This window comes from Myotis nattereri, assembly GCF_964212035.1.
Source record: "Myotis nattereri genome assembly, chromosome: 16".
Lineage (NCBI taxonomy): Eukaryota > Metazoa > Chordata > Mammalia > Chiroptera > Vespertilionidae > Myotis > Myotis nattereri.
The window spans coordinates 36,210,776-36,226,117 of NC_138091.1; the positions used below are offsets into that span (position 1 = coordinate 36,210,776).

The 15,342-nt window shown below is 50.6% G+C and overlaps 2 protein-coding genes across 3 annotated transcripts in view; one reads left to right on the top strand and one right to left on the bottom strand.

Annotated features, from left to right (window-relative positions):
- The window catches only part of WNT3 (Wnt family member 3), a 40,961-nt gene extending 32,729 nt beyond the window's left edge, over positions 1 to 8,232 (top strand). Inside the window, exons 3-5 of the mRNA XM_081108828.1 lie at positions 2,892 to 3,157; positions 3,779 to 4,266; positions 6,195 to 8,232. Coding sequence (XP_080964954.1) covers positions 2,892 to 3,157; positions 3,779 to 4,258 — 746 coding nt within the window. The 3' untranslated portion in view covers positions 4,259 to 4,266; positions 6,195 to 8,232. The remainder of the gene's footprint in view (positions 1 to 2,891; positions 3,158 to 3,778; positions 4,267 to 6,194) is intronic.
- A 3,507-nt stretch (positions 8,233 to 11,739) lies between these two features.
- The window catches only part of NSF (N-ethylmaleimide sensitive factor, vesicle fusing ATPase), a 126,222-nt gene continuing 122,619 nt past the window's right edge, over positions 11,740 to 15,342 (bottom strand). The window contains exons 20-22 of one of the 2 annotated variants that reach the window (XM_081109411.1): positions 13,788 to 13,843; positions 13,280 to 13,330; positions 11,740 to 12,285 (exon numbers count right to left, since the gene is read on the bottom strand). In XM_081109411.1, coding sequence (XP_080965537.1) covers positions 13,288 to 13,330; positions 13,788 to 13,843 — 99 coding nt within the window. In that variant the 3' untranslated portion in view covers positions 11,740 to 12,285; positions 13,280 to 13,287. Of the gene's footprint in view, positions 13,331 to 13,787; positions 13,844 to 15,342 lie in introns of both variants that reach the window. The other variant, XM_081109410.1, reaches the window with a different exon arrangement.

Below are 15,342 nucleotides of genomic sequence, written 5' to 3' on the forward strand. Positions count from 1 at the left end.
CTCCCGCGTGCTTCCGTGAGAACCTTCTGGACCCGCCCCTGCAAGCTGGACATGCCCTTGGACTGTGGAGGGGCCCGAGCCGGTGCTGGCCTCTGGGGGACTGCCCAGCCCCCTTGCAACCTGGGAGTCTAACTGGCTGCACTTCAACTGGCCTTAGAACAGGAAGGCACTGATGGGAGGGAGAAGGGGACAACTGCCCCCTAGACGAAGGGGCTTCGGGCCGGGTGAGTTCTGGCCTGAAGGTGGGCGGCTCTCTGAGAAACTGCAGATCTGGGGATTTAATGCTCCCAGCTGGCCTTGGGGGCCACCACCCCTTTCACAGCAACCTGAATCCTCCCGCCACCAACAAGCCTTTGCCACCCTAACGTGAGCCCGGCCCTCCCTCCTTTTAGGGGAGCTGAATTTACAGCCAGAAAGAAAAGGAATCGAAAAAAGAAAGAAAGAAAAAGAAAGAAAAGAGAAAAGGAATCTGAAAGCCTGGAGGGTCTTGGGGGGGGGGGGGTGTTGGCAGGGAATGGGGGAGGGGCGCTGACCACCCCACCCCATTTCAGAGTGCGGTCCCCCGTAACCTGTGCCTCGGGTTCGCAGTCAGTCCGATCCACAGGCTATTGTCATGGGACCGCAGGGCAATTAGCGAATCAATGGATGATGATGCTGTTTACGCTTCTGTTACCAAAGCTCATTATTGCTTGTTTACACACAAGGTTTGGCCTCTAATTGGGGCCCAGTGGCGGCGGTTTTCATTTCAAACCTGATCGCGCTGGCGTGTCAGTCTGTCCGCCTTCCGGTGCCCCACCTCGGGCCAGGCAGCGCCGGATCAGCCGGCCCGGCGTCTAGACGCTCCCCGAACGCGAGGCTCCCCGCGGAGGGCCCCCCGCGGCTCGCGGTGCTCAGGGCGCACACCTGGCCTGCGGGCTCAGCACCGCGCACGCCGCGGTTTCAGGGTTTCAATCACCATTGTGGGCTCCAGGACGCGCCTTCGCCTGGAAATGGCAGGAGGGCAGCTTGGTGTTAGGGAGCGGGAGTCCGGCAACCCTGGGCCTTCGATGGACGCTCAGGAGTCTCGGGAGGAAGGCCCCGCACGCACACGCGCCCGTGTCCGGAGCCGGCCCGCCCCCGCCCCGCTGGGGGGCCCGCCGGGGGTCCACCTCCGCGGACGCTGGGCGCCCAGGGCTCAGGGAGGAGGCCGGCCCCGGGCGCGCACCTTCCGCGCAGCCGGACGCCCCAGGGCGGGGTCCGTGGAGCGGGGACCTGGGCGGGGCGGGGGCGCCGGGGTCGCCGGCCGGAAGGCGGAGGACGCGGCGGCCAGGCCAGCCCGAGCGCGCTCCCCCCGGGCGGGGCCGAGGGCGGGCGCCCCGAGGGGTGAGGCGGCTGGAAAAGGGCCGAGCGCCGCCCCCCACCGCGCGGCCCGGCCCCGCGCCCGCTGCGGCCGCCGCGCCATTCACACGCCCTCTGGCCATTCGGCGCGGCGCGGGGGCGGGGGGCGCCGCTTCAATGGGGATTTCGCGGGCCGGCGCCGGGGCTGGGGGCGCGGCCCGGCCGCGGGAGCCGCCCGTTGCTACGCGGTGGCGGCCGGCCCGGCGGCCCGGGCCCGGCGGCCGCATTATGCGGGTAATGCGGTGTGACACCGCGCGAACAAAGGCGGATTGAGCGGCCCAGCGGGCCCCGCCGGACGGGGACCGGCACAGCGGGGCTGCCAGCGCCGCTCCCAGGCTAATCCCCGCCCCGCCCCCGCGCCCCCGCGTCCCCGCGGCTGGGAACCGAGCGCGGCCCGGGGTCTGGGCGCCGCCGCCGCCGCGAGAGGCCGCGAGCCCGGCCGGAAGCGAGGCCCTGGCTCTCGGAGCCCCCCGGACCCGGGCGCTGATGGATGGGAGGAGGCTGGGGTGGGGGCGGGGGCGGGGGGATCGGGTTGGAACCAGGGCCCAGAGCCGCAGGCCGAGGCCGCCCCCTGTCCGCAGTCCGCCCGGGCTGCACGTCCCCAGCCGGGGGGCGGGCCCTTCCCGTGCAGGTGGCTGCGAGGGCGCCCAGGGGACACGCGAGCTGCGTCTTCCGCAGCATCGGGACGGGAGCCTGGCTCCTAGGCCCCCCCTTCGCCCTGCGCGGCCGCGCACAGGTCACGTCCCTGCTCGGGGTTCTTCCAGAAGGAGATGGTCGGACGGCGTGCCTTTCCGGCCTTGGCCTCTGATCGTTAGTCCGCATCTGCAGAATGGGCCCATCAGACTTCCTGCCTCGGGTGAAAAGGATTGGATGGAATGTAGCCCCTGAGGGAGAATCTGGTGCCTGCTGAGCACCCACAGGTGGACATTACTGTGTAACGAGGTTGGGGGAACATCCCCAAGAATCTCTTTCTTTGCTGGACCCTGTCCTCTCCTCCCAGGAGGGACTTGACCTTCTCAGCCCAGAGAAGGGGAGGGAGAGGGAGACTGAGATGCGCCCCCCCCCCCCCCATCCCGGTCAGGAACGCTGGCGGGTCTGTGACGAGGGAAACCGGGGCTCAGAAAAGGAAAGACCCTGCCCAGCGCATCCAGTGGGGAGCGGGCGGCCTTGAGTAGGTCAGGCTGCAGGTTCCCGGCCTTCCTGCCGAGACCTCAGGCTCTCAGGACTGTGCTGGCGTCTCTGGAGTTTGGGGCTAGGACAGATCAGGGCCACCCAATCTCTTAAGCAACCCCCCAGAGCTGTTTCCACTCGTTTCTAACAGGCTCCCTTCTGGTTTAATCAGCCAGTGGCCCTGCCCTCAGTTTGCTCATCCATAAAGTGGGGATGCCCTCTTCCCGCAGCACCCCGCACCCCCCACCCCTGCTGGCCTGGCTGGGGAGGTTGAGGCAGGGCAGCTGAGTCCCAGGACTGGCCTAAGCGATGCTTCCTAATCCCCCCCCCCCCCCCCCACGCAGCCACCCGCGAATCGGCCTTCGTCCACGCCATCGCCTCCGCTGGCGTGGCCTTCGCCGTCACGCGCTCCTGCGCGGAGGGCACCTCCACCATCTGTGGCTGCGACTCCCATCACAAGGGGCCACCCGGCGAGGGCTGGAAGTGGGGCGGCTGCAGCGAGGACGCCGACTTTGGGGTGCTCGTGTCCCGGGAGTTCGCGGACGCCCGCGAGAACAGACCAGACGCGCGCTCGGCCATGAACAAGCACAACAACGAGGCGGGCCGCACGGTGAGCCGCAGCTGCCCTGGTGGCGACCCTTCCCGGGACTCCGTCCCAGCCCGGTCCCGCCCCGCCCGCCTCTACCCCTCCCGCTCCGCCCCTTTCCCTGGGCCAGGCTTGGCCCCCGCCCGCACCCCAGTCACCCCTTCTGTTCACCCTCCTGTAGCCTTGGTCTGGCCCAGGTCTCCGCCCGCCCGGGGAAGCGCGGGGAGCGAGGTGGCCCCTGGCGCGGGTCCTGCCGCCCATGCTGTGCGTTTGGGCGGCCTGTGCAGGCCGGTGGGCCTGGCTTTGCACTCAGCTTCCACCCCTTCCTGTGGTGGTTTGACTTGGGGCGAGGCGTTTAAGTTCCCGGCCTCGGTTTCCCCATCTGTTACACGTGGAAAACAACCCTATTTATTACAGCTTTGGGAGAGGAATGCGGTTCTGCCGAGGCGTGGGGTGCGAAGGGGGGGAACCATCAACAGTCACCTTTCCTTGGTTCCGAGCCTCGGGCCTCCACCAGCGCTCACCCTGGCCCAGGGGAGGGAGGGAGAAGGCTCCATCCAGGGCTGGGCTGGCGGCAGAGCAGGCGGGTCTCGGTGGCGCCCAGGGGCGTCGGTCCGGGGGCCAGCGGCTGCTTCTCTTCCCCAGACCATCCTGGACCACATGCACCTCAAGTGCAAGTGCCACGGGCTGTCGGGCAGCTGCGAGGTGAAGACCTGCTGGTGGGCCCAGCCCGACTTCCGCGCCATCGGCGACTTCCTCAAGGACAAGTACGACAGCGCCTCGGAGATGGTGGTGGAGAAGCACCGCGAGTCGCGCGGCTGGGTGGAGACCCTGCGCGCCAAGTACGCGCTCTTCAAGCCGCCCACCGAGAGGGACCTGGTCTACTACGAGAACTCGCCCAACTTCTGCGAGCCCAACCCCGAGACGGGCTCCTTTGGCACCAGGGACAGGACTTGCAACGTCACCTCCCATGGCATCGATGGCTGCGACCTGCTCTGCTGCGGCCGCGGCCACAACACGAGGACGGAGAAGCGGAAGGAGAAATGCCACTGCATCTTCCACTGGTGCTGCTACGTGAGCTGCCAGGAGTGCATCCGCATCTACGACGTGCACACCTGCAAGTAGGGATCCAGGTAGGGTGGCGGGGAGGGGAGGCAGGGGGGTGGGTGTCTTGCTGTCGGGACCTGGCTTTGCCCATCTGCTCTTCCTGCCGACCCTGTTCTAGTTCTCAGCTACCGGAGACACACTTCCCCAAGTGTGTGCTCTTGAGGCTGCGAGCAGTTGATTAAAATTCTTGTACCTATTAATTATGAGCCAGGCCACATTTGTGTCCAGCCACTGGCTCTCATTACTGAGCATCTGTGGAGACAGAGGAGGGACAAGGGTTGGAAGCTGGAGACCTGACCTCTGGGGCCAACTTTGCCCCTAACTTCCTGTGCCGTCACTTCTCTGGGCCTGTTTTCTTGCTGTAAAACAAGGACGTTAAAATACTTGAAACAGTAGGCCGAAGTCTCCTCTGCAAACCCTGGGGCAGAGTCATTCTGCACCCACCTTGAACTTCGAGGGCAAGTTTTTGCACAAGCGTAAACCCTACCAACCTCAGGGAGGTGGGTGGGGGGAAGCTGTGTATAAGCCCATATCCTGACACATCTGAAGCTTGGGTGGAGTGGGTGCACTCTCACGGAGTTTATGGATGGGGATGGGGAGGAGGAAGGAGTCAAGTTCAGAGTGACGGTGGTGAGTAATCAAAGGATCAAAGGCTGGTGGATTATGCTGCCAAGCTTCCCAGAGGTGGCCGGCGTGGGAGACGGTGTGCCTGGCTCTCAGATCCATAGTCCCTAGATAGGTCCTGATGGATGCAGGGTGGTCCTAGAGTCCTGAAGATGGAACATTTGAGGCGAGTATGCCCTGAGAAGGAGCCTAATTTACAAAGGCATGAACCCTGGGGTAGCTCCCGCCACTTGCCAATTGTGGGACCCAGACAAGATTGTCTTTACACGCCTGTCTCCTCATCTGTCATCCTCCCTAGAGGTGCTGTGAGGAACACAGGAAGAACACTGGGAACAGTGATTGGTTTACGGCAGAGGACTTGCCTGCCTGGGTCATTGCTGGCTGGGGCTGTGTCAAGGAAGGGCACTCCACTGGGCCCTGCAGTTCTACACAGGGTGCCTTGGAGCTGGGGTGCTGGCTTGTGCTGATGGGACTGTTGTGGGGAACCCGACATCATGGGGAGAGTTCTGTTTGAGGGGTGACTTAACCAGTCCATCTGGGAAGCCCCTCTGTGTAGCTGAAGTCAGGGACAGTCTAGAAGGGTGGTTCCCATTCCACTGCTTAGCAGCCCTGGAACCTTCCACCCCAGTTTCCTCATCCAGGCAGAGGTGGTGATAATGGGAGCCTCGCAGAAGTTTTATGAGGCTCAAATGAGCTAAGAGGTGTGACCACTTACTAATAGAAAGTGTGCTAACTGCCATCAGGGAGCTGTGACTTGAGAGGTCACTGAGCAGTGAAATGGTGTCATCACTTGGGCAAGTCCATTTACTGTCTTTGCTGACTAATGAGAGAGAACTCACAGGCTCACTGTGGCCTGCCAAGGTGGAAGGAATGTTTGAAAGCATAGTGGCTACCCTCCTCTGATGTCCACTATGGCCAGAGGCAGCAGTGTCCCCACTGCCCATCAGGACATGGCTCTGGCATTCACAGAGGGGGCTGCACCTGCCAGGTTCCCCCCAGTCTCTATACAAGACAGGTTCTGCATTAGGGTAGTTACCTGCTACAGGCTTCCTGTCTTCCAGGCCCCAGCTAGAAGGTGAGGGAGATAGGATCTGGATCCAGTCAGCGGATGCTAAAAGCCTTACTGTTCCTGTAGACCACACTCCCTTCCTCAGTGGTGGACCCCAAGTATAGGAGGGAGCAGGGCAAAGCCACTCAAGGTCCCCGTTACCTCCAAGTACAAGAAAAATGTTGAGCTCTCCTGTCATCAGCCTGTGATCTTTGCACCCTAATGGGTGGTCTCCCTGGGAAAGCAATTATGTTTCTAATTCTTCCTCTTTATTTCCCAAAGGGCGCTGGGCAGATTCACTGAAGTCCTGAGCAGGACCTAAGCCAGCTCAGCCCTCAGCATCCGACAGCAAGGAATCCGGACTGTTGCCAGATGCACGTGTGGTAAATTACCTGGACCCAACCGCCCGCTGACTGGGAGGCCTCCCTCTCTCTCTCATCTTAAGTTTCTCACCTGACTCTGGATGGTGTGTGGTGTTTAAAGAAGGGGCTTTCTTTTTAGTTCTCTGGGGTCTGATAGGAACAGATCCGAGGCTTATCTTTGCACATGTTAAAGAAAATAAAAATGGAAAACAATTTCTACTCCAATGGAACAGGCTGGGCTAATGTGAGCTCTTTGCCTGGTGATAAAGACATCAGCGTGGGCAAGACTGTTTGCAGACTGCTTCTCATGGGGACGTCCCAGGATGCTGGGAGGTGGGAGTTACGGAGTAGGACAGACCCCTGCAGCCTCCTTTCCTCTGCCTACTCCCATTCAAATCTGATACACTTTCACGAGCTGATAAAAGCCATAGGTCTAGCGAGGATGAAGTGGTAGGGAGGCCCGAGGCAATGGTGAGAGCGGGGTTTCGTTTGGAAGAACTAGTTCTCGCCCTGGTCGGCTGTTTGAAGGGCAGCAGTGTGTTCTCAGCCCCGTTTTCTCTGCAACCCTGTCCTGCACCAGAGGCTCTTGTGAACTGCAGTCAGATCTCAAAATCTTTTCTACCTTTCTGCAGTTTCCACCAGGAATGCAGTACTTTTTTTTTTGTTTTGGTAGTGGATGTTGTAAATAGGTTGTGTATGGGAGGAGGGGGGAACAAGCCTTCTCCAGCCTGAATGGCTTCCTAGAGAAAGGAGTGGTATCTTTGGAAGAGGCCGCTCAATCCCCTCCAGTCCTGCTCACCTGCAGATTCTCCATCAAAACAACGCCAGGTGAGCAGTTGGCCACCTCAGTATAAATGAGACAAAGGGCCAGTGAGAGAGGAGCAGTCTATTCCTGAAGTTCCAGTTTGGAGACCAGTAGATGGGGAGGGTAGAAATGAGTCCTCATTTCCTCTCCAGTAAGGACATGTCTTCCTGCATCCTTTTCTTTCTTTGGCCCGAGCGAGTTCTGAGTTCTCTGAGGCAGAGCTTCTGGCCTCACCTGCGTGCTGATAAGCATCAATCCATGCAGCTACTGCGGGTGAGGATTAGGTGTTCAAAGGGGGCAAGCAGTCACCTGCTCCTTTGGGAAAAGCGCCTCCCAGCTGAGTTCTCCGTGGTCCACAGTGGTCCTCTGTGTCCTAGAGGAAGCTAGCAAAATGGAGGCAAACGGAGCTGATAGTAGGGACCAATCCAACAGCTCGGTCTTACGGAGAACCAGAGGAGGTGCAGCCTAGGTTAGAGTGCAGAATGGTTTTCTCTTCCTTTTCTTCCTTCTCTCTTTGGTCTGCCTAACACTGGCCTACGAAACCGTGGTCAGGCGATCTCCACGCTTGCTCAGACAGGTTTGCCAAGATGCCGTCTAGAAGCCAGGCCTGCACTCCTGAATCTGCTGGCCACGAGCCCTGCTAAGATACACACCCCACCCATCCCCTCTGTAGAATCTCTAATGCCCCTCCTCATCTCATCTTAGGCTAAAAACTTTTAAATCATGTCAACCGGATAATGCTTGCTTTATGTGAGAATTATTTCAGCAGAATGGATACAAATTTTCAAACCAGTCTTTTCATATCTATGTATTCTATATTAAAAGTGATAAAGTCATGTTTCTGGGGCGTATTCAAGTAGCTGACAAGTAATTATTTAATAATAGTACATTGAGTGCATTGTAATTATTCTTGCCGTATGTAGTCAGGTAATAGTATCCAACGGAAATTTCCTACCAACCTGCTGTATCCAAAGTTTTGTAAAAAGTTGTAGAAGTTGTTGATCTTTTTGATTTTATATTCAAAAAGTCTCTTTTTATAAATATTATTTATTATACAATGTATATACCTTTGAGTTAACTAAGATTATATATTATATAAATATATATATATTTGGAGAAAATATATTTCATCATGCAGTTTTTTTCTGTTAAGTCATTAAAGAGAAGGTCAACTTAAAATGGATACATTGTACAATGTGTGGAGTTTCCAGATTAATCCTCAGGAGTTCAAGAATATCAAGATCTGAATGTGGTAGCTTCAACTCTCACTCTTAAATTAGTGGCCCAAATTAAGTTCATTTCCTCTGTTCTCCAAGCAAGATAATCTGAGACGTCATGGACAGTAGGCCTCACCTACTCTAGGACTTTCTTACAGGCTTACTTTGTTCTAAAACAGCTTCAAACAAAGAATTTCCAGTTTTAGAAATAAGCAATTTGGGCAGTAATTCATTTCATAGACTCCAGCACTCCCAATACACAAATTAATGTCACAGACACTCAAAGATGTGGCTCAAGGCCAGCAGACCTCGATGTTGGCCACTGACTCAATCCTTTCCTCACCCATGTTTTCAACTCCATTTACTGGGAACATAGCATTTGCTCTACTGAAAATGAAACTTGACTGGAAATGGCTCTGCCCTGCTAGCTCTGCTGGAGAGCTAAGCCACACAAGGGCCAGGGTTGTCAGGAAGAAGACATGGTGTCCCCTGAGCTCTGGATTGTCTGGAACAAGTGTCGTTTAAAGTTTTAGACTGGTCTGGGCAGAAAGGACCCCAAGTGGGCATGCTCTAGGTCAGTGGTTGGCATACTGGCCCCTTGAGTGTGGCTCTTCCACAAAATACCACGTGCGGGTGCGCACGTACAGTGCAATTGAAACTTCGTGGCCCGTGCCACGGGGCCAAAGAGCCGCATGTGGCTCGCGAGCTGCGGTTTGCCGACCACTGCTCTAGGTAAAGGCATCCTCTCCTTGGATTGCAGTTTCAAAGGACTCACCTGAGGTCCACAAGTAACACCTTCTTAGCAATGAGATGCCATAACTCGGTTTTATGACAACAGACATAAAATGTCTTCAGACAACCCATATAAAGTCATCTTCAGTTTATTTGGCACAGTAAAAATCTTCCCATCTTTCCTCCCTCCCTCCCCTCCCTATTTACCTTTATTAGGAACAAATTCTATTCATCTAATTTCACAGAAGACAACAACAGGAAAATAAAGCAGTCTGCCTTGTGCAGTGGAGATGGGTTGCCAGACCTCTAACCTTAGATTGGGAATGGCTACTAGAAATTCATGCATTTTATTTGGTCCCTGAAAAGCTTAAACCACAAAAATGGTTGTTTCAGCTGTGCGAGGCTTCGGACATGGAAAGTATACAGATCCCCTCCACGCTCTAAAGCGCTGTTTACCTTTGTATTCAGCTTTTATGTGAAGTTAGGACTCATCTACCCCAGTGTTCTGGGTATGTTTAAGATTGCCAAATATTTAAATGGTCCCTACTCGTACTTACCAAGGCCATTTGTAATCCTTTCTATGATTAATCATATTCTATGATTAAAGAGAATACAGTTTATAGCAGCACCTGAACATTTAGCATCTCTGTAAACATAAATACTAATAAACATCTAAAAACATGAGGAAGTTTTAAAAGAAGATCCAAAAGAAAGAAAAAAGACAATATAATGAGAAGATATCTTTCAAAGCAGTATTATTTTACAAAGAAAGGAGGGGGAAAGTGTGAGTGTGTTCAAGGATGATGGGATAAGGTAAAATTAAGGCAAAAGAAAGAGGGTAAGGAAAAATCGGAGAAAAGCAAGGGAAGAGGTGATGGGTGGTGAGATTAGTCTAGCTGTATCCAGTGATGTATCCAATGATTCAGTGGGGTATCCCTGCCAGTCTTGGGTCTAAGGACTGTACATGCGTGGCTCACACACACACACACACACACACACACACACACACTGAAGTTATTTCAGCAAAATGATGGGCCACCACACTGTTATCATTTCTCCTAGCTTAACAGAGAACTTTCTACGACGCAAAAAAATTATCTACCCATAAGTCGTAAACTCCCCAGATAGTGAAACAAAGGCAGTTGTGGAGACTGTATACTGGGAAATTTTCGAACATGAGTCCTTGCAAATCCTGTCTTCACTACTTGGGAACCTTGCCGATCAAGGCGCTATCTCCTGCATCTCAATGCTATGGTATCCATACACACACAGCCCAAGGCCCTGCTCCAGGCTCTCGTCGCAGTGCTGCTTGCCAGCTGATGAGAAACTTCAGATCATTTTGCAATAACTTCTGAAATTTACATGCTTTTTTGAACTCTTACCCACCTTTCCCTGTCACTACTTTGAAAAGGCTTATGGATCAAGTTGCCAGGCAAGGAAAAATGAAATCTCGCTTTTACCTTCTGTGTTTGGGCTGGGTTGGCTGTTTATAGCTGACTCAATGCTTCCCCAAGTGTGTTTAGCAAGATTTGATTATTATACACACTTGAATCTACTCCATGGCTTGTTGCTGAAACTTCAAGGGAAAGTTTTTAGGATATGAAAAAACAGACTTAAAGCAAAACATATTTCAGGTTTTAACTACCAGTATAGAGTTTTCTGTGTTACATTTAAAAAGTTTCAGTGAAGATGTACAAATTTAGCAAGAATTTTAAAAAAGGATAAACCTCTTTTTTAGGCTTTAATGACATCCTTTGACAAAAAAGAAATAGCCTGTTAACAGTTCATCCGCAGATGAGGAGCAAGGCAGCAGCTAGCTGGAGGCACCTCTGCTTCATCAGCAGGCTGGCTGCAACCTCGTATGCTCTCTGCCCAGCATCGACCTTGGAGAGCTTCCAGACTCCACCTGTTCAAGGCTCTCCAGGGACCAGGGGGTCTCAAGGCCCTCCTCCCAGGAGGGTGTGGACAGCTCCCGGGGAGCTGACCCTGCTCCCAGAGAAGCTCTGAAGTTGGCCTCTTCCCACAGACCCTTGCTGACTTTCTGGGCTGCCTTTAGTCCTAACCTGAACCAACTCCATGGGCCAGGTTTTATTTAGGCTAAGAGATCTGATAGGTCAGAAACATGTAAAAAGGATGAAGGATGTGAAATGAACCATGGGAAGAAATCTCACTGAGAGTGTTTGAGCCCCTTGGTTTGTACATTTCATAGGAAGGAGTAATTCAACTTGAGAAACAATTTTACTTTCTGGTTTAACCCAGTTATGACTTGGGCACACTTCAGGTTTTTTTTTTAAATAAGGTGAAATAAGTAAAATACATATAAAGATTCTTGTTGTGCATTAACTTTTAAAAATGCTATTGATCTCTTTTTTTAATGACTATATTTTCAAAATAATTAAAATCAGAGATTCTTTTTTTTAAGAGAGAGAGAGAGAGAGAGAGATTCATTTGTTGTTCCACTTATTTATGCATTCATTGGTTGATTCTTATATGTGCACTGATCAGGGATCAAACCCTCAGCATTGATGTATCGGGATGATGCTCTAACCAACTGAGCTGCCCAGCCAGGGCCCAAATCAGAGATTTTTAAATAAAAATTATCCGTCTCCTTATGATAGTTATAACAAAACAGCAAGGTCTTTTCTGAGCCCTCTTCTTCATACATATCAGTTACATATATTGTTTTATATAAAATATTGGTCTACAGGATGTTTTCAAGTATATATACTTTATTGCATTCCTTCATTTGCATTAAACAATATAATATTTATATTTTCAATATAGTTTTAGACAAAACACAAAGACATGAACCTCACTGAATAAGAGCCATAAGTTAGTACAATGCATGTTGTCTTCGTGGGAAGAGAAAAGAGGCAAGAAAGAGCTAAGACAGATAAGGGAACCCAGGATACTGGCTACCAGGAATCACAGAATTTCACAATACAGTCCACTTTTTGAAAAGCCACAAAGAAGCCAGGAATGAAAAGTTGAAACAAAGTAGACATGACATACAAGTCTACCAAAAATATGCAGACAGTAAGATCTGGAGATAATTTGCCTTGTACCATGGGGACAGCTGACGGAGTTACACCCAAGTGCCAAGGTGGCAGTGAGCTTCATGGGCAGTTGCAGATGGCTTCTGATTGCTTGTCCTCACATTTTAAGCAGCAATGGGAGAGAGTAGCATGCTCCATAGGTCTCATCACCAAATATGATGACCTATTTAAATTCCTTCTAACTCAGTTATAAGACAAAGCCTTTGGAAGAAACGGGAAGAGGATAAAGGAAATGTATTAAGTGTATTGGAATGGACGTTAAAGGACTGAGGGGAGAGAGCTATAAAGTGATATTTTTTTTTCTGGAGAAGAGTGTTCTATTTAGATGCTACAGTACAGATAATCAAAATAAAGGAAGGATACATTCTAAGTAAGTCATTAAGCTAAGGAAAAAGAAAAGTGGTGATGCTAATAAGCCTTTACTATTATACTAAGGAACTGACCCATTTAGAGTTGGACCCTAATCAATGCTGAGAGGCTTGTAAGTTATTTTAACGACTCCTTTCTTTATAGAGGTACAGGCTTTTCCCATACACCTTTCACAAGTTTTTACCAACACCTGCCAGGTGGGAATGATTAGCATATCTCTTACCACAGAGGAAATCAGTTACATTCAGGGGATGTCACAGCCCACATACCAATACTCTTTCTATTAAGAAAGATCTGATTGCAGCTTGGAAACATCTCTGAAAAGGACTGAGAACAGCATCTTAGAAATCCAAAGCCTGCCCAATTTCTTCAGGCAAAGGTAACAACCAGCTTTCTGGGAGAACTTTAATCAAATGCACAGGGAAGTTGTAAAATAATCCCTGTGAGCCCTCCCTGTTCCTGGTTTACCTGTAGAAAGTCTTCCTACTAATAGGCCAAACGTTGTCCTGCAACATCATTACATTTATTTAGAGCTTTTGGGTGGAGGGGGAGGATGGGGCTTAAAATGAGTAGTGTTCACAAGTACAGTGTATCCCACACTTAAAGACTGAGGAAGAAGGAATCATCTTAGCTTGCAGGGAAAGGTAAGCACAGCATTCTAAAGCAGGTCTGTACCTCCCACAAAACAGTGGACTATCTCGATAAGCACAAGGAGGGGACTTTTATTGCACTGATCATGCAGAGTGAGCACGTGTTGAAGGCAGGGAACAATTCACTTCATTTAGGGTCTTGAGTAAATCCAGTGACGATCCCCGGCCATCTTTACCTTGGTCACTATGTGTTTGCAAATAGTCCATTTTCAAAGTCAAGGGAGCGACTGAAAAAGAAATACCCCAAACACAAAAAACAGATGAGGGTCTGCAAAAAGTCATTGATCACAAAATCATTAAGAGCTTCCTGAAGGCTTTTTTAAACTTTCCACTATGCACTTGCTATGAGATGAGAATGTCACAAAGGGAAATGGTCCCAGCTCCATGCATTTATAAGCAGGTTCCAACAAATATGTACCACTGAGTTTTTCCTGCCTTGTGACAAGGAGGTTTGCGAAGCAGGAGAGGGAAAGCAAACCAACAGTACAACAACCAATTTCCTTGCTTGGTCTCTCAGACCTACAACACAGTGAAGAATTCTATAAGTGGAAAGAGTTGTCCAAGAAAGGTTGAGATTTGAAATTTATATGCACTGTAGAGCAAGCAACTTGTAGAACAGGCACTGGGATTTAAAAGAGTGGTAAGTCTGGTTGACAGTCTTAAGTGTTGTATATACATACTTACGCTCCTTCTTCTCTTAAGAGAGCCAAGAATTTTCTCACACGGTATTCAGGATCCATCTAAATACATCAGAAGAAATAAAGATGATGGGTTAATGGTGCCTTCTAATAACTATGCACTTACTTCATGCCAAGGAAATCCTGAGCTTCAGACTCCCATCAGTGCTCTGCTGAGTCACAGAAATGTGCTACCTGTTCCCTGACCAGTATTGTGATACACAGGAAGCAGATTGCATCATTCAAGAAAAGTGAATGGGATTTCCTAGCATAGAGAATTATTCTATTCGAGGTCCCAAGTGACCCAGCCAGTCATTCACAGGCACCTCAGCTGCATGCTCCCTTAGGGAGAGTTATGTGAGGAGACAGCATGCCCAAGAAGACTAGTGTGAGAGCAGATGGCGGCCATTCATGGGGGCTTAAATGGCGTCCAATTCACAGGACTCATCTAAAGAATAAAAGTGAGACCAAACTTGAAGAAACCAACTGCTGTTGCAATTAATAAAAAAAAACTTATGCTAAAACTAAAAAAATTAAGAGTGGGACTGACTCCTCTAACCCAGGATAATCCAAGTCTACTGTTATAAGAATGGTGTCATGAGTCTAAGAAAAGATGGAGGAGTTCTGGTTCAGGCTCTAGGTTCAGGTCATTATAATTAATTATTAAGTTTTGTTTTATATTCATATTTAACTAATTTATTTAACTATATTCAATTTTCACTGGTCCACCAGAGATGTGAAGTTATCTAAAAAATGCTCATTAAAAACATCTTTAATTCCTTGAGATGAATTTTTATTGTAAGAAACACACCTAACTTTTAAAAAATGTTCCAGGCAGCAGTCTGTTTCCCAAGAGGGAACTCCCTGCCCTCCAGGAATAGCTTTCAAATGCTCAGTGCAGCTGTGGGTAAATGTGCAATTGGATTCCCCCTCTAACTACCTTTCTTTTTTTTAAAGATCTCTTCTATCCCAGAAGTATAGAAGTTTCAAATGTATCAAAGTTAAGAGGTCAGACTACAAAGGACTAAAAAAAAGTGTGAATAGCTAACAAAAGAAACATTTTTCTTCTTTGGGAATAGAATTACATATGAATCAATTGTCAACTTCTTTAAAAAAATGGAACTGGCTGGAGCTCAGTTGTAGTCAGTACTTGCAGGTCTTTGCCCATTAAATATATTTAATATGTGTGAGCAACGACTTACTGACTTGCCTGTAGCTATGGAATTAAAAGTCAAGAGAAAGGGAGGAAAAAAGTAATCTAGATAAATGACTTTATTCCCTCAGGTGACATCCAGTCAGAGCAGATCCTCGGCACTGTGCAAGTTTTAACAGAATTGTGTATAGTGAACAGAGAGGTAACATGACTTATATTCTGCTAGACTACGTGCCTCTTCACTTAGGCCCAGTCTCTCTAAGGCAGATCTAAAGAGAATTCACTCAGCTGCACGAAATCCATTTGACATGAAGGGGTTCAAACTCAGAGGCCTATGAAGTGTCAGTCGCTGAAGATTAGGCCTGAGTGCCCCACTCTCACTTTCTACCCCACATACACAAGAGACATT